Source organism: Xiphophorus hellerii, chromosome 3, assembly GCF_003331165.1.
Source record: "Xiphophorus hellerii strain 12219 chromosome 3, Xiphophorus_hellerii-4.1, whole genome shotgun sequence".
Lineage (NCBI taxonomy): Eukaryota > Metazoa > Chordata > Actinopteri > Cyprinodontiformes > Poeciliidae > Xiphophorus > Xiphophorus hellerii.
Window position 1 is genome coordinate 15,401,895 of NC_045674.1, and position 22,506 is coordinate 15,424,400.

The window sequence follows — 22,506 nt, forward strand, 5'->3', positions numbered from 1 at the left end:
CACGGTAAGGATTATGGCCCCTGGACACAATTCTCAAAATCTAGAGCTATTAAATCTTATATAAACAGTTTTATTCATCATAGAAAGCAGTAAAATTTTAGAAATCCAAGTTGGCAGCAAACTCAAATCACTTACATGACACCTCACAGTACAGGACCCACGTATTTGAAATGTTTGCTGATCAATATTCAAATCTTCAGGGATAATATCCTGCACCAACGACAGTCAATAGCTATTAATTACCAGGTGCAGACACTTGATGCAGATCGATGTGGAACAACCATTTTGCAGCCTGTTGGGTAATTGTCTCCCAGATCTCATTAAAAGTCGGCCGGATTGGGAGAAATTAAGGAGGGGCAATGTGATGAAAGGAAAAGAGAAAACAGATGTGGGCACACAAAGTAGAGCAGAGAATCTGCATAAAATCAACTAACTCTGCACGCCAGGCAAAAACTGTGCATAACTTTGGGATTTTGGCAGTACTTCTCTCCTGGCTCCAACCTACTGGTTTTCTCTCGAGCTTCAGCGCAAAAGAAAAAAAAAAAAAAAAAAAAAGAACATCAGTTGCATCAGTAAATCAGTTTATTTAAAAGAATATGTTACAATTTATTTCAATAACTGACGCCTCTTTTTAAACTTTACATTTCAACATGTCAAAAGTTTTGCAGGTTGATCTCCATACCCAATTATCTCAATTTAACACTGCCGTAGCAAAATAAATAAAGTAACATTGTTTTGTCTACAGAACAAGGATGTAGAGAGTGCACACTTGAAGGTGTCAGACAATTGGCTATGTCAGACTTGGTTCAGTGAACAGACAAGAAGCCAACGAAATGTTTTCGGCCTTCAGGGCTGCACATTCAATCTTTCAATTGGAGGAGGCGCACTCTAAATTAAAGCCCCTGTACGAACCCACAGAGGTCTGCTTAAACTCATTAATCACCTAGAATGGCTTTTGTGAACAGTGCTATCACTATAACAAACAAACTTAAAAAAAGCCACTGATGTGAATTGTACAAATGCTTGTAGATAACCAAAACAATTCTTATGTCCTGATTAGCTGATGGAGTCGAGTTTGGGCAGATCATCAACTGTTTATTAGCATTTAACCTTATTTAGTGGATTGAGAATTAGTTTCAACAACATAATCATGAATGACAGAGCGGAAGTGGCAATACAAATTTAACCCCGATTGGTGATCAGTGACCTCTGTATTATTAATATGATCATCTTGATGACTGATTTAATCATATACAGCAACAAAAATGCATTGATCAGGCTTTTATTGGTCACTATAAATCTGACCATTTTTGATTTTTAATTATTATTTTAAAGGCTATAGCACATAAAATAGAAAATAATATGTGCTGCAGGTTATGTGGTAGAGGTAGTAGTTTTGAATCCAACAGAACATGAGGGAATAACAAGACAAAATTATCCCTATTCATTTATCGCAGCAAAAAGGTCTAAGCTGTTGGATGTTCATAAACTCCTAATGGTGGGACTCATATTTTCAGTATTTAACCTCCCAATCACTGATCAGAGTAGATCTGATCCCAATCTCGGGTCAACTGATTCATCTTTCTTCAGTGCTATGCAAAAATTAAATCAATTAATCATCTTTTCAGTTCAGTTCAATCAGTCAGGGTTTCTTGTAGTCCTCTAAAGTCTTTTTAATCAATAATTTTCCAGACTTTCTGAAGGTCATTCAATGTTTTTCTTTGGATTTTGGCTACTTTTTGTCATTGAGAGTTTAGCTCTTGTACCCAATCATTGTGCAAAAAGGAAATAAGTAGGACAAACAAAAGTCTTGGAAAAACAAGGCTCGAGAAAAAACAAACATGTACTAGAACGTCACAAAATAATGTTTTTTTTGTTGTTTAAATAGCACGGAAAAAAATATCAAAAGATGTTACACAGAACACGAAAGATGCATCCTACGTCGGTCAATCATTTAGTGAATAAAAAAAAAGACAAATACTGTCAATAAAGGTGTTTTCCAAACAAATCTATGAAAAAAAAATCCATAGCTCACTTTCTATTACCTGGTCAATCACTAAGGTAGCATCTGTTCATGAAACATCTATGTTTACTAGGACTATGATTAGAGATGCATTGATCAGAATATTTTGGTTGATCACCAGCTTTTGTAAAGTTTTGAGTTGCAGACATTCTGGATGATTAAGCACTTGTAATAACACTTAAGAACGGTGTACAAAATGTCTCTTTAGTATTCCTGCCATGAATTGTTATTAAGTATTTACAAAAGAAGCAAAGAGTTGGGGTTAGAGCAGTCAGTATAACTCAGGGTTTATATTTTTAAAACATGGACAAAATTACTATGGAATTGATCATTTCTATTGTTTTAAGCATCTCATATCAGCAGTTAGCATGTGTAGCATTACTAAAGCAGAAGTCTCCCTGTTTATTCCTTACAAAATGTTGATCTGGGAAGTTTCCAAAAGACAGCAAGCATTTCCAAATCCAATGTGTAACATTTAAGATAGAGGTAGACATCAAAGCAGAGTATCTTCATTATACTACTTTCAGCCTTCCTGTTATCCGTTTAAACTCTTACACTTTTCGTGCAGCCTGTAAAATCTAAACATTTCTCAACATATGAAACATGTAGCTAATTCGGTAACTTTTTCATTTGGTGATAATTTTCACACTTAAAGAGTAACCTGGTAGCGGCTGGATATGATGCACTTAATTCAAAAAAAGCTTAGATTGTTTAGCTTTTAACAGTCACCTGAGCAATCACACTGAAACCCATAAGATACATGTTACATGCTCCGTTCGATGCATCTTAATTTAAAATGTTTACATAATTCCAACAGCTGTCTAAGGTAGAGGTAAAAGACAGAGGCAATCAGTGTGAAGATTTCTGGTTGCACATACTTATTTTGGAAAAATCTGATATTCTGCAAAAAGGTATTGAGTCTGGTAATATAAATATTTGCTATACTTGTATTTCTTTTTCTATGGAGTAAACTACAAAAATTACATTCCACATATTTTGAGAGTGCTTTGGAACCCTGTATATGTTTCAATCTCTTATCTTTGGTATTCAATTAATTCAATCACAGAAGGAGGAACAATACTTTACACACTGTGAAATCAGTAGGCGTTTTATCTGAATTATTCTGAGGTGGAAATTAAGTTGCTTAACCAACTAATAAATATCTGAATGGTTGGACACAAGACTGAAAACTTACAAAAAGCAGCCAACTTTCAAAGAAAATCTCTTAGGGAGCACCGAAGAATTACAATATCTCTAAAAGACTTAAACAAAATCTGACTCATTGAAAGTACAATGTAAAGAAATAAGTGATGATGAAAGACTTGCACAAAACTAGTGTCAAATGACTGGAAGCTTTTCAAATAAGATGAACATGTCAGAAGGATTTTTAGTTGCAATTAAAGTCAATAAGATTAGATTAAAATACAACATAAACAGGCCGACATTAGACTGGGGAGACAAAACTTAATAACGAGCAAATACTATCAGTCTCTTACAGAGTTAAACAAAAAAAAAATTACATTCCAGTTTAGTTTTCAAGTTGATATCTGTACTGCAGGATCACGTTATTAGCTTTTATTTGACATTAAACTTCATATTTCCATTATTAGATTTCAGCAATAAGATCAGTTGCAAGAAAGCCTTAATTGATGGAGCCTATTTGCCTTCTTGTATAAAGATGAAAACATTTCCTTCTGATAAGAGACTGTCGCATAACTAAGCCTGAATTCTGCTGTGGATGGGTGGCTCACCAATTCGGCAAAGTACCGTCCACAGAGATCAACACTGTGGTGTGGAAAAGCCGCTTGAATTTCAAGCCTAATATAAATCCTGTGGGAGCGACCAGAGACAAAGTAACCACTGTGAACCAGAGGGCAGGAAAGAGCAGAAGGACCCCTGCTGCTTGTTCTAGGTAATGCACCCTGAATATAATTTTCTACAGTACCATACCCCTAAAACATATTGGCATGGATGGTTCTCCTAATACTGTAGGTACAGGGTCATCTAAATAAAACAGAGTCTCATCAGGACGTAACATGTATTTCAGTAATTCACTCATTACATGCAGAGTTATATCTTTAAAGCATTTATTTTAGTTAATTTTGATGATTATGGCTCAGAACTACTAAAAAACCCAAAATTCTGTTTCTCAAAACATTTTATTACGCTATAAGACAAATAAACAGGGAGTTTTTAAACAAAGAAATTTTATTTTATGTGTTACACTGATATTTCTGAAGAAGGTGCAGTTCACAGTGCATATCCAAGCATATTAGGAATATTGTGCGTAGTGAAACACGCGCACAAGCAACAGAAAAAAACAAACCGACTTCATCTGCTGCTTCACAAGCTAACACACATGTCAAGATAATGTCTTCCTTCCACTCAGTGATCCTATATGCTCGCACTGCATTAAAAGCATTAAATTCAACACTCAGAACAGCCAACGTCATCTATGACTCTGCAGGCCGTGATTTGAAATGTCTGATACAAAAACTTTCTGAAAAACAGAATTTAGAGTCTTCAAGCCACAGTCATTAGAATTAACGGAAATTATTTTTTTAATTGAAATACTTTCATGAAATAACTATTTCAAGATATTCTACTTTATTGAGAAGAACCTGCACACTAAGGTTTAAGTCATGGCTTTAACACCAGTTGGGGAATCAGTTTATAATTCAGTCAGTCAAAATGTCACATCCAGCCTAAGCTTATTCCAGTATTGAACCATGTGTAATGTCTGAGGTTTCAATCTGCACATCTTGAAGCTTTATGAATACAGTTTGATAAAGTGCAACATTAGTGTAAATCCAAGTTCCAGCTCCATGTGCATCCCCAAAAATAAAACTAACAAATGCATTTGTTTTACCTGCTACATTCAGGCTTTTTGATTCTTTCTAGAGGCAAATTCAGAGCAAAATTTGTGAAAATTGTCAACATGTAACCCGATTTAACTGTAAGTTACATCCCAGGATCTTTGACTCTTCTCCACCAGATGTGGATATCATGCCCCCACAACGGATAAGAATAGCAATTTTTTCTTGTCTTTGCTCCTTTCTCTGAATGCTTTCAGTTGTCCTTGTTTTTGCACCGATTATTCACTTCAATAGTTTTTCTTCAGCTCCAAAAAAACAACAAAAAAAAAGTTTAAATCATCCTGCTTACAATCCACTTCTGACCAGGAAGAACACCTTGCATGAATCCTTCACTTTAGGTCTGCCAAAGCTTTAGTTTAACACATGTTCATAAAGTTCTGGCTCATGAGTCATGTAGTTTCTTTTTTTTTTTTAATGCTTGTGTTTTCATGTTTTTCAGCAGATGGTTGTTGGTTAACATGTAGGGGGCAGCGTCCTGTGTTGTAGTTAATGGAGTGTAAATGATGACCATGTAAGTTCTTGGCTGAGTGAGACTGGGTCAGGGTAAACACTCAGCTGAGTCGGTGACAATGTTCTCCCCCTACGTGCCCCCATCTCTTCTGTGCCTCAACAGTTGGAAAATATTCTGCAACACAAACGTGGGTCAGGGCCGAGTCTTGCCAGTTTGTACAATACAAAAATGCTTGTTGATTCAAAGCCTTACCTTTCCACACATACCATCTTTACTGCAGTTCTTGTTGTCCTTGTCTGTGGCCTCCTCTTCCACCTGGAAGCACATGGGCGAGATATGAATAAAAGGACACTAGAGCAAAGTCTGTAACCGAGGTAGTTACAAGTGGACTGTGGTTACCTCTTTCCTCCACTTCAGCTCACAGAAGACTCTCTCGAAGCACTCATGCATGTAGTTAAACTGAACATCCGTGGAGAGAGAAACAGATTCATGTGGAGGAGGCTTCAAATGTTTTTGTAACATTTAAACAAACAATTACTTATGTTCTTGGAATTTTATGACATAGATCAACTCAAAATGTTACCTGATTGCACGGTAGAAAGACATTTGGTTTTCAAACTTTTCAAAGAGTGTAGTACAGATTTGCATTCAGTTATGAAACCACATTTCATTGCAATTATTGTTGAAAGTCTTTTGCAGTATGTCTGTTTGTTTTTAACACTTACAAACTGAAACTTGGGACAATTCCTCTTTGCCAAATAGTGCAAGTTACGTCTGATCAGATGTAATGTCTATGAAAAGCAACTAGTAAGCCTTGCTGCAGTCTTAATTGTATATTGGTTTGAACTTTGACTGGGCCATTCCAACACATGAATATTAATTTAAAACATAAACTGTGGTTTGGGGCTTTATGTTTAGGGTCATTGTTCTGCAGGACGGTGAAGCTCTGAGTCTTCCATCGGATTTTCTTCCAAGATTTCCATGTACTTAGCTCAATCTGTCAACTCTGTCCAGCCTTAATCATTTAAAAAAGGTATCTCAGCAACAAGGACATTTAAAAAACAAGCTTTCCAAAACTTACATAAGGAGTAAAAATCTTCACCCAGCGCGGCTTCTTCTCTCCCCGTGCATATTCAAAACAGAAAGCCATGCCCTCTTCGTCTGTGTCCCATCTCTGCATCTCCCCCCATTCGAAAGCAATCACCTGGCTCTGTAGCGACAAAGAGTCTTTATTTTGCTCGCCTTCAACACACAATAACACAATAAATACACAGAAATAACGGAACGTGAACTAAGAAGCAGCTGCACTTACCTCCAGAGTACCTTCTTCTGTACAGGCGTGCAGCTTAAAGTTATGTATACTGATGGCTGTGATCACATGGCCTTTACGTCGGGAGTCACAGGAACAATGAGGGAATACGATCTCATTGTAGCCCTCACAGCTCCGTAACAAACTCAAGTACTGAGAAGAAATACACAGCAAACAGAAGTAGTGAGATGGATAACATTTACAGACCTCGTTAAGTACAAATGCCTGCAAGTGATTTTTATTTTTAAATTTCAGTGGAGACACAACGTTTTTAATCTGCTTAAACTTTTAGATGGGATGACAATAACCATATTTTTCCTGCAGATACACTAGCAGAAATAGAAGAGATTTAAACTCCACTCTACCAAGTCTTGCCCGATCACAAAACAGAACTACTGAAGGCCCATAGATTTGCAGCAGAAGTCTTCTGATGCAGTTTCACCTCTGCAGAGCGTGACAGAGAACGGCAATCAGGAGAATAATGAAGCGAAACTGAGAAGTAAAACATTTTCTCGTTGTTTCACAACAGTTACATTCTCAAGCACAAATCAGAGAGTTCACACCTCAGCAAAATCCTACAGGGAGATGCCAGTTTCTGTGTGAAAATGGTTGAAGTTAATTCTCCTCTTCCAACTTTGGGCTCACTGCTGTGTCTCAGCCCTGCAGATCAGACTCATACCTGCTAAATCTCTGCAAGCACTGGGCCATGAACAAACATACAGCTGAAGAACTTTTTAAATTCCTTAAATTACTGCCCTTACTTTCAGCTCCCAGTTACAGTAAGTCAACACATATTATTACTGGGGCAATTTTGTCTGGAACTTGTTCAAGACATTTTTAACACAATAACACCAGGGATGTTTTGCCGAAAGTGCAAATAGATAGGGTAGCCTGAGGTTTTTAAAGTTGCTCTTCACACATGTCCGTCACAGGAGGACATTTTCAGCAGAAATGAGCTCTCACTTCTAGAGATGTGAATGAGAAAGTCCCAGACTACCCGTCTCCAGAGTACAAGAGGCAGAATGAACCTAGTTAAGCCGTGTTGTTAATACCGCCTACTTCTGAAAATGTTCAGGGAGTGAAATACAACATAGAGTAAGAAGAGAATGAAAAAAAAAGTATGAATAACACTGAGTGAATAATAATGGCTGTGATGGGTGCAGTTTGAGCTCCTGCAACCTTTATTAGGTGAACATGGTTTTAATGTCGCTCACAGCACAGCATTTTCATTAGCCACTTTTTGACATCACAGCTACATTTGGTACAGATGACCACAGTATCCCCATAAACACACTGTGCATTAGAGGCACTGTACTGGAATGGTGTAGGTCTTATTTTTCTGACCGCAGATTTTCTGTAGCCCTTTGTAAATCTCGTCTTCTTCAGTACCTGTCTGATCGGTTATATTTTCTGTTTCTTCTTATTCTAATTTTGGGAAACAGATTAGTTCAGTAGCAAAGAAGTAATAGCGAGCCTTTTTTATAAGCTTTGAGGAATGTTGAAATAGTGATCCGTCTTTTGATGGTTGCATCAAAAATCAATTAATATCATGAAGCGGTTTTCTTTTTTGTCAGTCACAAATTTCAAAAACTGAAATACATTTTATTATTGACACAGAATTATACATTTCAGGTGGTCATTTTTTATAAGTGTTGATGATTATGGCTTACAATTAGTGAAAGCACAAAATTCAGTTTCCCTAAAGAATTAGAATATTACACAAGATAAATAAAAAAAGACATTTCATAAAAAGTGTTGTGGTCTACACAATCATAAGAAAGATTGATGACCTGACAGTTCTTCAGCAAAAAGTCATTGAACCTGAACACAGGACTGATCCAGACAAAATTGATAATAAATAAATACATAAAAAATGTGGTAGTGAAAGGTGCTGTTATCTTCTCCAGATCACTTAGAACTAATTGTCATGCTCCTTCATTTTTCTAAAGCTGCAGACAAATATAAATCAGTGATAAGAGCTTTTGCAACTGTGGCACAAACTACCTCTCCATATTGGAGAGATTTCAACTCTTGCTGTTTTTAAATCTCATTTTATAACATATCAATCAATCAATCAATCAAATTTTATTTGTATAGCACATTTCAGCAGCAAGGCATTTCAAAATACATATCTGTATTTATTGGCTTTTAATTCAGCAGGAGAGAAGAAAATGTCTATTTTTATTGTATTTTTTCAAGCTACTTAAATCTTGTAGAGTTGTTATATCTTGTTAACCTTTACATATATTTTGTCTTTCATAATTTATTGTACAGCACGTGTTTTTAAATGTGCTTCCATCTTTTTTAGTTCTCACACATGTTCACATTCAACCATTTTTGTTTAAAAAAAGTATACTGCTTTTCCTGACACTATGTGAAGGTGACAGGAAATGTCCTCATGAATGTTTTAAGAAAATTATGTAGAGACTTTGTTTTACATGCTAAATACTACCAGGAGTATCTAGAGTGTTTAAAAGTACTTCAGAACTAATGAACATGGGTAATATGGTGCAAGGGGAGCTGATGGTGAGTGTTATGCAGCATTTTTACAGTTTCTACTTTATCAGATAATAAACAAGCTACCTACATAATCCAAATCTCTCAATGTAGAGAGACTCAACATTGAACTGTGATCAGTAATTATATTGAGATGTTTTGTGCAGTACTAACCATGGACATCTTCTTCTGCTCTGCCAGTTTTTGGAGCTGATAAGACTTCTGCTCAACTTTAATGAAGCCTTTCTTCACATCATCAGCTGCCTGCAAAAGGGTCACACGCATGGTAATATTTAACAAAAACCCCCCAGAAAAAATACACGTTATGCAAATATGTACCGACCTGGTGAAAGAAGTAGCTGACAGCAAGTTGGTTGTCATTGAGCAAGATCTCTTCTTCTGTGGTGAAGAGCCACTTTCGCAAAGTGAGGCAGGTTCCTGGGATGGCTGAGGTATAGTTCTGTACATAAAGTTTGTGGGGGAACTCGTTGGGGGCCAGTTTACGCACTGAGGAATAAGGTCCGATGACAGAAAGAGGAAGAAACAAAGCCTGTTACTACAATGCAACAAAACCTGATTTTGATTAGAACTGTTGGAACACAGCAAATCAAGAGTAGATACTGCTGGTGGTGGTGACAGATGTGAAATAAGAACAAGGGTATGTTTACCACTGTGTTGCATCATCTGTTCTTTTAATGAAGCTGCTTTTGAAGCTCATGGGAGTATTTGCTGGCATTTGACATATGAAATGTTTTTATTTTGTTTGTGTTTTGCTTGATTTAAGATTACAGTTGCTCATTTTTGTCATGGTTTTTGAGGAAAATATCTCCAGTTATTCAAAGATTTAAACAAAACTACATAGCTTTTATTATTAATAAATAACTTTAAAATCAAATATCTTGCATTCTCCATCACTCAAGTTCTCCTCAATTTGAAAGTACTAGTACAATAGGATTAATTAAACACAATGAATAACTAAATGTTCACTATTAAATTACTATAGGCATTTCTAGAGGAGTCGGGTTTTAAATTACCATGCAAAAACTGTCTGCTGCTGACATGTTGTTCTCTTTTTAAAAAGAAACATGTTTGGATGAAAATAGTGAGACAGCAATAATGATTAAATCAATACCTCCTAATTACAATTTCCTAAAGGAGAGCAGAAAACATAAGGGCAATGGAGCTGCTAAATTATTTTCTCATTCACTAAACTGTAACAAGGTTTTTCTGGGAAAATTTGACTCTTGAATATTTGAGAATCAAGGTAAAAGTCCATAAGCGAGCTCTGACTCTACCGTTGTATTAAAACTCCACAATATGTGGTCAACTTTTACACTGATTTCAGCCACCTTCAATCTGTGAAAACTCACCACTTACGTTTCGAGTTTTGTGCCACGTAAATGGCAAAGACCTCAAGTGAAGGTATACTAAAAAATCTACAAAGAGTAGATTTTTTAGTAGCAACATCTGGTGGTTGATCACATTTTGGTGCAGCGGAAAAACGTTTTTTCAATGCATGCCTCATTAAGCACTGAAGCATGCATAGTTTCATGTTTTTAATTGTGCAAAGTACTTTTAACTGCCTTTTTGCTGAAATGTGCTATACAAATCAACTGGATTGGACATAAATCACTATTTGACATAAAAAAAAAGATTGCATTCTGTGTGCCTGACAGCAACAAGTCTGAACTACATATTAAATTAAACGAAATACTGCAGATTTCTTTGCAGAAATAGACATCACATAACCATGCTGAGTACATGTTTTAGAGTTGCAGGAATATGCGTCTACTGTTTAGTACAATTTTAGTCAATTACTTTTCCATTCCGAAACCCCGTGAAATCTGACTCATTTAAAGCAGTTGTGGAAGTGAAACCAGCCAGAGTGACTCTCCTTTTAAAGAGGGAGTTTTTCTCCTTTAAAATAAGCAGAAGTGGAAAAATTGCAATGGCCATTTTAATTAAAAGCCAACATGCCACTGTCAGGAAAGAAAGGCGCAACTGCAGTTTGTTTGAGTCCTTACTCACCGAAGGTATGGTTGATGACCTCAAACAGAGCAAAGTAGCTAGCAGTTATACTGTCTATGCCAAGCTTCATGACCACGGCCTGGAAAGGGAAAAGCAGATGGAAAGGGAGTGTAACAAGGAACAAGAACACATTGGTGAACGCATGTGTGTGTTTACCTGATAAACCTGGTCTGTAGTGGAGTTTTTACGAACTCTAACAGTGAGGGTAGTATTATCTGGCATGGCTATTCTCAACTCCACGTCTGAAACACCGTTATAGTTCTAGGTTGCAAGAAGGAGACAGAGACTGTCACAAACAGGAGCAGCAAATATTTGTTGGAACCCAAGTTTTAACTTGCTTTATTCTTTTTACCTCGTCCGATTCAGACAAGAACTCCTGCATGATGTCGCTTTCTCCAATTACCCGTACTGAACAGACTGCAGAAGGACACAAACATCAAGAGTTAGGTTCTGTGTGAAAGTAAAGCATAATAGCACACTTTGATATACAGTACACAGTGTCTCTGCTAAGCTTTCCCACACTATGTTCTCAGGCTTGTTTAAGGAGGACAAAAAAAAGTTAGATTTGCCCCGCAGGACTTTTGGCAGATGGAAGATGAGTAACCAAGTAAGTAGTCATTATAAAAATATGTGACTCTGCCCGACATAAAAGAAAATTTCTAACCACAAGACATTAAATTCCCGACTGCTTTACAGCTGTGTGGAGGTGAGAATAAAACTTTTCTGGGTGCAGAAAACACTGCAGAACTTGAGCTGTCCTTCACCTTTTTCGAGGTATTCCTCCAGGCCTCGGCGCCGTGCATCTAGCTGCTGCTCAGAGAGTGAAAAAGGCCACTTCCCAGGAAGTTTGGGGAACGTAAAGTTGGCAAATTCCCTCTTAAGGTTTTGGTGTAAAATCACAAACTCCCGATAACGCTTGGAGCACAGCTGCCTACCAGCCATGTACACATTATATACCTGGAAAGGACAGGGAACCAAAAACAGGACATGTTAGCTTTCTAAAACATAAATTCTTAAAACTTTAGCTATTGAGAACTGATAATGATTTTTAAGGTTTGATTTCATTTCTTTATCTATAATTCCTTTATTCTAGTTACCAATTTACTTTTAATCCATCATTAGAACGTGTGCAGTTCCTTGCAAAGGTAGACATGACCCTTTAACTTTTTCACCTTTTGCTGTACAGGGCACACACTGCACAGCTTGGAAGAGTGAAATTATGAGTTTAATCACAAGCAGCACCAGGAACGAACACATTAACTTTTGGAGCGGCATGACAGTGATCTCACAAGCAGCGCCAGGAACGAACACGTTAACTTTTGGAGCGGCATGACCGTGATCTCACAGACCTGCCAGCAGAACGTCTCTCTGAAGAACGGGCAGCACTGAAGAAGAGAGAAGCGGTGCAGCTCTGGTCAGCGTTCTGAGTTTCAGAATTGCAGGCGACGGTTCAAAACACCAGAACTACATAAAATGTTATATAGTTTGATGTGATGTGCATTTTATTTTTTGTATGGGATTGTTTTTTGTTATTTTTAGTAAAGTTTATGAGTTGATATTGGTTTATATCTACTGACTGTATTACCTAAATTCAAAAATGTTGCACGTTTAGAAAAATAAAGTATTGGAATATAGATATATTTATATGTACGGCAAAATAATCAGCTGATCAAATTTTTTTTTCATTATGTTTGGGCCAGTAATTAAATCCTATAAGACAAAATGAAATATCTGGGTTTGAGTCCATCAAAGCCAGAAAATCTAGGTACAAAGGTCAAATCCAGATGGTGACCTTTTTAGGACAGGCAGTGTTTTTTGGGGGATTTTATGTGATAAAGAGAAACCATTAATAAAAGTCTAGAAATTGTGGCCTGAGTATGTATTCCCCCTATCGATACTTTGCATAACCACCATTTGTCTCTCCCAGCTTTCCACATAGAGATGGATAGTTTTGCTTGTTCTTCCTTGTAAAATACTTCCAATGTAATCTGACTAATTCAAGAGTATAAATAAACATCAGTTTTCAAGTCTTACGGTAAATTAACTGGATTTTGATCTTGTTTTGTGCCATTTTCACTAATTACTATATTTTAATGTAAATGATTCCCTAAATCTTTAGCTGCATGTTTAGATTTTCCACTTATCCATGAAGGCTAGATGAGACCGAGGGGCATTAATTTGTTTGCGAGGCTCTGCACCTACCACAAACTTTTCACTATTGAGTTCAGTGTGTTTGTAGCTCGGAATGGAGATCGGGACGGCCTGCTTGTCAGAGTAGTCATAACAGGACAGGGCCGACACGTCGTCACCAGGATCCAGGCAGTCGGCTTCCTGCGGTGGGACGGACAGAACTGCCAGCACCAGCTCCTTCTCGCCAGCCCGGATCAGGTCCACCACCTGCTTGTGTGTGGCTCCCTCTACATTTACACCATTGCTGTAGGGAGAAGAAAGGCATGTTGTCATTGGGGAACTGGTGCTGTTGTGAGTTGCTGCATCTTTCTAAAGATCCAAAGAGACACGCAAAATCAAGCTCAAAGCAGTAGTTTCAGTTTCTCACTATCTGAGCCGACACACATCACAAGCGGCAAGTGAACCACAAAATAAGTCCAGAATTAATAGTAGAATGAATGATAATAAAGTAAACAGAAGAAAGTTTCTCATTTTGATATAAAAACATTGTTATTCTCTTCAGTAAGTCTTTGTTGTTTGCATTTAGTAAGTAGTAACTGCCTGTACCTGCTGTGAGTACAGCTGAACAGGAGCAACATTGGGTGTGCACACTTTGGCAGTAATGTGTAAGAGGAGAAGCAGTTCTAATGACAGAGCTGCAGCAGCTTCTCCTATAGTTAGGTTGACTGAGAGCAGCCACAGTGTCTCCTCTACAAGGTCTCAGCATCACCTACGGTTATTTCTGACACTTTTAAAACCGAGTCCAAGTTTTACAGACAGCCTGACAGTGAAGACGTCCTGAGAAACATTCACTGTATTTATTCAGCACTTTAAAAAATATCTTTGTACAAAAGGTTGAGGTAATCTGAGCCATAACTTGCATAAATTAGCAAAACATATGTACTGAGCACTTTTTCCTTGTTTACAGCAGCAACTACTACTCCTGTAAAACTGATGAGCAAAATATTATCTCATTTATTACTTATTTAACCAGGGTTTCTACAAATTTCAGCATGTTAAATGTAAGACTTTAAAATATAATTAAAATTTAAATATAAGACCAATTAAATTACAAAAACAGAACTAAATATCTAACACCAACTCAGCCCTACGTTGTTCTCTTTAAAATTTTTATTGTAAACTTTATGACAGTTGTTTTGGTTACTAGCTGGCATGAGGAAGTCAAATATAACTTTGGAAACTTAAACTGGTGGGGGTTTTCTAGTTCCTGCATGTGACTCCTGTAATACATAGGTTATTGTAGTTCAATGCATTTTTGGAAGGCATTGAACCCAAATTTGAGCCAGCAAGTCAGTTTCAAAACCAGACTTTCTAAAGCTGAATGTCTAGGAATAAACTACTTTAATCTCTTGTTTCCCTCCATCGTGGAGTTTGCAGGTTTCTCACTGCATGATGACACTACCTTGGATATAATCATATACCACAGAAAAATTTGCCTTCAAGAACAAAAAGTTGATGGAAGAAGAAATGAATGAATATGTAAATTTATTAAATCTTTCCATATTTAAGACTACGGCGTAAAACTGAGATAATTAAATTTAACACTATTTAATTATTAGTCGTTGCTTAACGACTCCATCTTCATGAAATCAAGTTATTTCAAGTTAAAAACTATACTTCACATATTACATAAGATCAGGAATTAATGTTAATTGGTGAGATTGGAATTGGCTTTTTTATTATTTTATTGTCTGATTGATTATCAGCAGATGAAAATGTTTTTTTCCCTTTAATTAAATTAATCAAAAATTAAAACTAATTTTTTATCTCTAATCACATAAACCAGTAATGTTTACTTTGATGTACTTTATCAGAGTTTAATAATCCTAAAGATAAAGGTTTTTTCAACAACCTCTAGCAAGTCGGTCAATGTTGTAATTGACATGTGACACATCAGAGAAAACCGGAAATCAATTTGTGAATCACGTGACTGGTGCAGCTCTAATTCTTTAGGCAATGATAAATAAAACTTTATGATGATGTGATACATTTAATATTGTACTTTTATTACAAAATATTTCCAGAGATCTTTAAATGTTTTACCTCATCGTCATGACAACTGCTAATGTTCTGAAAGCAGGAAAAAACATGAATTTCCAAATTTTCAGATAATATGCGACAGATAAGTTGCATATTATCACATTGTGTTACTGAAGATAAAATAGAAATAAAAACAGCTGCCAGGCTTGATGTTCTCTGTGATAGGACTTTGACAGGGAAGAGGACATTTTTTTAAAGAAAGTTGTAGATTAGGAGAGAAGTATAAATACTTAACTGTCAGGAAACTTAATGACAGCTACACACAGAAATATAATGGAGTAATGCTCCTCTAACAGCCCTAAAACACATAGAAAGCTTCGACTACATAAGCTGGATAAGATAAAATATGTATGGGAATGAGTAAGCAGAAGAGTAATAGGACTGAACCATATGCAAACATCTTCCAGGTGTGCTGGGAGCAGTCTCCAGCAACACAAAAATGCAGACTGAGCATTTTGGCATTGCTTCCTTTACTGCAGCTCTATGATGATATAATAAGCATCAGTGTGGCCTTTGCACTCACACTGTCAGCACTTTTGATAGTGATGGAACAAGCTGTAAAACACACTTTATATGTGTCTCAACTTCCTTAGTTTTGATTTAATGAATAAATATGTTATTTATTAATTTGAGAAATGAAATGCATGAATATAACCAATCAAAAAGTAACAGGATCACAAAAAGAGTACAAGGAATATGATTGAAGCCCTTAGTGTAGCTTAGAGTGTTTCGCCTGCAAAGTAAATCCATTAACAATTTCAGTAATAAACACTAAAAATAATCATACAGTAAGATTTTTAAGAAATATCTGTATCAGTTATTGTGTAAAAAAAATCTTCAAAGGAAATAGTTCTATACAAATGTGCACATAACTTAGCATAAAGAGTTAAAGTAACAATAATTTCCTGATGATCTGCAAGCAAGCTTGGCGCACACACTGTTTTGACAGGGAGGTTATACACTGTACAGGAGCTAACTTTAAATCAAGGAGTGGAAGCTATATAAGCTTGAGGGTATAGTGAGGGAGAATAATCAATAAGAAGCAATCAAATGCTGATGTTGACCTAAGTAACAGGCACACAGATGAGTTAGAAGGGTATGCCAGATTGTCTAATGGCAAATCAGACCGCATGCTTGCACACAGCAATAATGGGGTCAACCAACTGCCAGGTTACCGCAGGCCACCCTTTCACAAAGCAGCGTGCAAAAAAAAGAAATAACCAATCAGACTGAGCATTTTTGAGAGGCAAGCCTATCACAGCTGAACCTGCATCGCTTTATACCACACACAGAAACACTGAAGAGGCTTAGCTGATGCTGAGCTCTAGGATGTGTGCTCTTCTCCATAGCAACAGAGTCTAACATCAGCATGCATACAGGCCATTGAGGATGGTGACTTCTATCCAAAAAGTAGCAGAAACCTCACTGCTCTAAACTAAAAACAGGAACATGTGGTCAATGTAGCCAATACTGCAACAGTGCTGGTACTTAATATTGTTATAATTTTAGAATTAACTGGGAATTGCTTTACATTTCACATGTAGAAGGGACGATTCAAGGAATATCTGTCTGACATCAGTGTGAGAGGAATTTCTAATGATTTCTGACGCACACAAACACTCCTTTCATTGGGATATTTCTGCATTCAAGATCAGCCAGGTCGGTGGTAATCCCCTGCCAAAGGGCAGGGGAAAAGTCTTAAATAGAAAGTGCATTTTGCCCTAATAACAGTGCAAGCCAATTACAGTTCAAAACATTTTTCACTTACGTAGAAACATTTTCCCACTTACACTTCCAGGATCCTATCCCCCTTTGAGATACCGGCTCTGTCTGCAGCTCCCCCGGGGAGGACAGCACTCACATGCTGCAGAGGAGCGTACAGCTCCCCGTTAATGCTCCGCAGCTGTCCGCCTTCGCTTACTTGCCCCCGAACGTTGAAGCCGTAGCCCGAGTCAGACTTCACTATCCGCACCAGCCTGGGGCCTGAAGTAACGGTGGTTGGCGTCTGCCAGCTGCCGCCGGTGTCTGGCGTAACGCTGCCGCTACCGGAGCCGTTACGGGAGGAAGGGCGAGGCAACGGAGGGACCGAGGAGCAAACTCCTTGTCCCTTTACGTCCGCCATCTTTCTACACTGTTTGTATCATTCAGTCTAATTCCCCGAACGTTAAATTTCCTACAAACATTAGCTGTAGTAGCCTGGCTAATCAGCTTGGCTAGCTAAATGACTGGTACACGCCGGAAAAAGACGAGTAATGCCGATGATTGCCGAAACCAAAGACTGGGGAGCATTCCATTTCTAACTCCTCTGTTTATCCCTGAGCTCGACTAAACAATAATTGCTTCCTGGAACTCATTTAAACGTTAGATTAAACCATAATGCTAACTAGAATTTAGGAAATATTTGAAGAAGGATTCAACGATTTTTTTTTATTGTCATACCATCTTGAGAGTTTGTGGTACGAAATTTGTACTCAGGTCCCAGATAGAGAAATCCACTACACTAAAAAATTAAATAGATAAATAATAAAATAAAGTAAACAAATGAACAATAAAGTAATTTAAGTGATATATATGTAGTTATGTGTTCATGTGTAAATAAGCTATGGTGTGAAGTTGCATTTGGTGCAGCTTGAGTTCAGCAGTCTGATGGCTGAGGGAAGGAAACTGTTCCTCAGCCTGGTGGTTTTGCTCTGGATGCCCCTCAGCCTCCTGCCTGAGGGGAGCGGCTAGAAAAGTCTGTGTGCAGGATGGGTGGAGTCTTTCATGATGAGGAGCATCCTCCTGGTGCTGTGTAGAGGTCCGAGGTGGTGGAAAGGTTGCACCCCACACACAGTCCTCTCTGTGGGGACTGTGAGTCTTAACCACCCTCTGCAGAGCTGTCCTCTCAGCAGCAGTGCAGCTGTTGTGCCACACAGTGATCTGTTTCAACAAATTTCTTTAATTAGATTAATAAATGCATTATTTATCAAATAAGTCAATATTATTGGATTAAAAGGAAGATTTCCAACAGTCAAAACAGATAGGTTTGACAAAAATGTGTATAAGACACAAAACACTTTCTGTATGAGCTTGGATAGTTTTTCACTCGTTTTGATTGCTTAACATTTTTGTGTGCAAATTATTGAGTTTGGGTTGAAACTACCCAAACTTAAAACAAACAATTTAACATGTTTATAAACTTAATCCTGCAATTGTAACTTCAAGATAAAGACGTAAGCAACTAGATACTTTTTTTACTCTTCTAAGCATAAGTTAATCCATCTACAAGTGACATACAAATCATGACAAGTTACAATTAGATATATCAAATTCTCACAATTTTGTTAATGTACAAAATAAATCTAGATCTTTGCAGTCAACCATTTTCAGCATTTTGACATACAAATACAGTGCATGTATTGTAATCCAGTCACAAGGGGGCAGCATTGTAGAAGATTGTTTTTCAGTGGAAATTTGAAGTAGCGCTTCTAACTAAGGGCATTATTATTTTGGGAAATCAAAACCAAAAATCAGATATTGCATAGCAAGGGAGTAAAACTGATCGGACCTGAAGAAATTCAGAGAGGAACAACAATAATGTAATAGAAAATGTATCATATTATGCTGAACAGAGAATCTTTGACCACAAATTACCACATATTGTTTTTCTGCTAGCATGTTTATTAATAGCATGGTACCTGTAATAAAAAGTTGACAAATTTCCATCAAATTTAAAAATATGGCAATAACATTTTTTATTTTTTTATTTTTTTTACAATATTTGCAACATTGCTTGATTTTCTGCAAGCTAATTGTTTTTCTGCCGAGGTGGATGACATTGTCATTGTCATCAATGGAAGAACTAATAAATTTGATGCCTGTTCTAAATACTTACCAGAAACCCAGTGGATAAATTAACCCCATAATAGTTTGCTCTTTTTTGCAAACTCTTAGAGACTGCAAAACATTTCAGACAAAAATGGGCATTCACCTTCCATCAGGAAATTACCCAAACCAAGCAACAACATAGTAGTTTAGATAAAATGTATCAGAATAGGTCAATTGATGTCCAAAACTAGATCCAATTGGGAATCTGTGGCAAGACAGCAAAAATCTGGAACTGACGTTTTCAGATGCTGTCCATAACACACTAGGAAAATATTTTGACTCAAAGAGTGGAAATATTTTGAAAATGTTTAGACTCATTACTTTGCAGTCATGTTATTTCACGGAACTTTCTACATTTGGATATTCCACAACAACAAAGTGTGATTCTGGTTTATTCCTCCTCCCCTCCCCCCAAGTGTCAGTGTGCTCTGCCTGTAACAAGAAGAGAACACTTTCTGAAGCAATCAGAAATCGAGATTTCTGATTGCTTCTGATTGGATCTCTGACCAATTAAATTTTTTCTTACTACTTGTTTCAGTCAACTGCATAATTCTGGTTTATAAAATTAATTTATAAACAAAAAAGGTTAAAAAACAATCAATACTTAGTATAGTGCATTAATGTGTGCATGAATGGGTGAATGACTGAATGTAGAGTGAAATGCTTTCGGGTCTTCTGGACTTGAAGCTCAGTACAGGCCATTTAATAGTGACATATAATTCACAGACGTCAAACTACAGGGTCCAGATCCTGGAACTTTCACAAGTCTTAGCTCCAACACACCTGAATCAAGTGTTTCATTAGCAGGACTCTGTGGAACTTCACAGTAGAGTTTGACACATTTACTTTTTTTTCTCTTGTGGTCTTTAATGTTATGTTAAAAAGTAATCACTGGCTTTAATCCGCTTGAGCTGCTTGCAATATAAATATGTTTTAGAAGGAAGCAGGTTAAAGCTTTTCCGAAAGTTTGACACTTTGATCTTTAATCATTTGATTAAAGATTTTGGCTTTAATCTAATGATTAAAAATCCATCCAAGGATGGAAAAAAGGGTGGAAAAAAATCCATCCTTTATCTAACATGCTTATTCCAGGGATGCTAGTGCCTATCTCCAGCGGTCAACTGGCGAGAGCAGGAGTACACCCTGAGCAGGTCGCCAGTCGATCGCAGTCAAAAAATCCAAAACACAAATATTTGAATTTAATAAATTATTTCTACCCAAAAATAATATCATGCTGCAACACAAACTATAAGCAGGAAGTGTTTCCTCCGTTTTCCCAGTTGTACTATTTAGTACAGAAAAGATTTTATGTGCTGAAAAATGTTCACCAGGGGGCAGCATTGAAGAAGCTGCATGGAAAATCTGAGCGTCTTAAATGTTTTAGTTCCCAACTCACATCTGGAAATACTTTTTAAAACTGTCCTAATTTGAGGAAGGTTTACAAAAAGAATAAATAAAATAAAAGCTTGTAGGCCTACCATTCCATTTTTAAGTTTAGGTCCAGAGAGTCTAATGTTCTTAAAAAAAAGAAAACACACCCTTGCCCCAAACAAAGCTCATTTCAGAACATTTGTAGCTTTGTATTATGAAACAAAACTAGAATACTTTCCATTTAGATACAAGATCTCTGATTTTCATGTGTAGAATTGTCCAAGTAACCAGTCTTGGCTTTTTACATTGGTCAGCATTTTTCTCAGCTATCGGCTGCAAATCTCCTTTTACTTTTCGACAATCAGTTGAGATGTGACTAGTTTAAAATTGAGTCATGTGAGGTTCAAACTTAAAATCTGAAGAAAGCATTTGTGGCAAATCATAGGATACAAATTATCCAGCCATAGCAATATTTTTCTCTCCAGTGCCTTCGCCTTTTAACAATTCTGTCTTGTGGTCCCCACCTGGTTCTGCCATCCTGGGCAAAAAACCACATTGCCCATTTGTCTTGAGAGATTTATAATTTCTAGCAACATTTCCAAAAATTCTTGATTTCATGTGTAGCCAGTTCAGAGCCCAATTCTCTGAAGTCAGAACACAGTTGTGTTCCAGAGGTTTAGAAAAGGAAGTCATATGCTGCCATTTCCTCTTGTCCCAGGTATATAAACAGAAACTTGTTAGTTAAGGTTTGAAGTTGTTTTATGAGAATGAGGCATTTCAGGCTCATTCCCATTTCTGAAATGTTAGGTTTTATCATTTCTACTTGGTTCAAAAATGGACAAGACATTTAGGTGTGAAAAAGGCTTTATTTTCCTTGTTTTAACACATTTGACATCACATTCACTTTAATTTGCTCAAGCGTTTTCTGTTTTTTTTAAACCACAGACAGTGTGATTGGACAAGTAGATTTCATTAATTATTGAAGAGCATAGCAAGGGTGGCAACAAAAACAATGTATTCATTGAAATCAACCACACCGTCACCATCCTCATCCAGCATCTTGAAAAATTTGTCCACTTCTTCCTGTTTGTCACCCTGTGGGAAGAAAAACTGATTTTAGAGAAACCTGAAGAATTCACAGCCTTTCCTGAAAAGCAATGTGTACTTTACTTACTCCTACTCCAGGAATCTCAGCTTTTAGCATGACTGTGAGTTCCTTCTTGGATAGGGTGCCCTTGTCGCCATCTGATCCAGCATACTTGTCGAAAGTCTTCTTAAGAATGGCAATTGCGCCCAATAGTCCTCCAGACATGGTGACTGAAACGAAGGAGACATTGCTTAGGTGTTTGATGTAAATTTGTATATTTTAGAACTAGAAACCGCATACTCTGGGCCAGTTTGCCCTCTACTCCCAAATGTGGTCCTCAAGGCACACTGCCCTGCATGTTTAAGAGGTTTTCCTTTAATACATCTAATCTAGCACAAGCCTGGTAGTCAATTGAAATGTGTGCTGAAGCACAGGAACACCTAAAAACATACTCTGGATACAGTGGCTTGGAGACCAGAGTAGAACAGCGCTCTAAGGGCGTTGGCTGTTCCCTTAAAAAAAAAAAAAAAAAAAAAAAGCCACACCCACACAAGCTGCTTTGTGTCTGAGTCAGAGCAAGAAAATAATTACTCTGGAATACACAACTTCCATGCTTCCTTCCTATAGGGGCAGTATTGACTAAGCCACACAACTGTTGGTTTTAATCAGGGCACAAACTAGTGGGTGGGACAGCAAACTTCAAACTCTCCCCAGCAATAAATAAAAATAAAAAAGTAATAAGCTTTGTTGCATTTATAACCCTCGTTT

At 37.1% G+C, this 22,506-nt stretch overlaps 2 protein-coding genes across 3 annotated transcripts; both read right to left on the minus strand.

The window, feature by feature from the left end:
- Positions 1-564: 564 nt before the first annotated feature.
- Positions 565-17,679, minus strand: snx27b (sorting nexin 27b). Of its 2 annotated transcripts, none has more exons than XM_032558382.1 (13): positions 17,204-17,679; positions 13,386-13,617; positions 11,948-12,140; positions 11,536-11,600; positions 11,340-11,444; positions 11,184-11,262; positions 9,499-9,662; positions 9,330-9,419; positions 6,663-6,812; positions 6,432-6,560; positions 5,750-5,809; positions 5,617-5,665; positions 565-5,524 (listed from the first exon to the last, which is right to left on the minus strand). In XM_032558382.1, exons 1-13 carry the CDS (start codon positions 17,533-17,535, stop codon positions 5,451-5,453), a joined length of 1,722 nt encoding a protein of 573 aa, XP_032414273.1. In that variant the 5' UTR covers positions 17,536-17,679; the 3' UTR covers positions 565-5,450. The 2 variants fall into 2 exon arrangements, with proteins under 2 accessions (XP_032414273.1, XP_032414274.1); XM_032558383.1 differs by having other exon boundaries at positions 5,603-5,665; positions 17,204-17,678.
- A 3,818-nt stretch (positions 17,680-21,497) lies between these two features.
- Positions 21,498-21,968, minus strand: LOC116717059 (ictacalcin-like). Its single transcript, XM_032558130.1, has 2 exons — positions 21,826-21,968; positions 21,498-21,746 (listed from the first exon to the last, which is right to left on the minus strand). Exons 1-2 carry the CDS (start codon positions 21,961-21,963, stop codon positions 21,624-21,626), a joined length of 261 nt encoding a protein of 86 aa, XP_032414021.1. The 5' UTR covers positions 21,964-21,968; the 3' UTR covers positions 21,498-21,623.
- Positions 21,969-22,506: the final 538 nt, after the last annotated feature.

What these genes read in the sequence shown, in the direction of transcription:
- snx27b (XM_032558382.1), bottom strand. Translation starts at nt 17,535, where the DNA reads ATGGCGGACGTAAAGGGACAAGGAGTTTGCTCCTCGGTCCCTCCGTTG. An exon ending in AGCAGAAGAAGATGTCCATG is followed by an intron (nt 6,813 to 9,329) that starts GTTAGTACTGCA and finishes ATTTCTTCTCAG; the next exon opens with TACTTGAGTTTGTTACGGAG. An exon ending in AGCTGAAGTGGAGGAAAGAG is followed by an intron (nt 5,666 to 5,749) that starts GTAACCACAGTC and finishes ATGTGCTTCCAG; the next exon opens with GTGGAAGAGGAGGCCACAGA.
- LOC116717059 (XM_032558130.1), bottom strand. Translation starts at nt 21,963, where the DNA reads ATGTCTGGAGGACTATTGGGCGCAATTGCCATTCTTAAGAAGACTTTC. An exon ending in CTGAGATTCCTGGAGTAGGA is followed by an intron (nt 21,747 to 21,825) that starts GTAAGTAAAGTA and finishes TTCTTCCCACAG; the next exon opens with GGTGACAAACAGGAAGAAGT.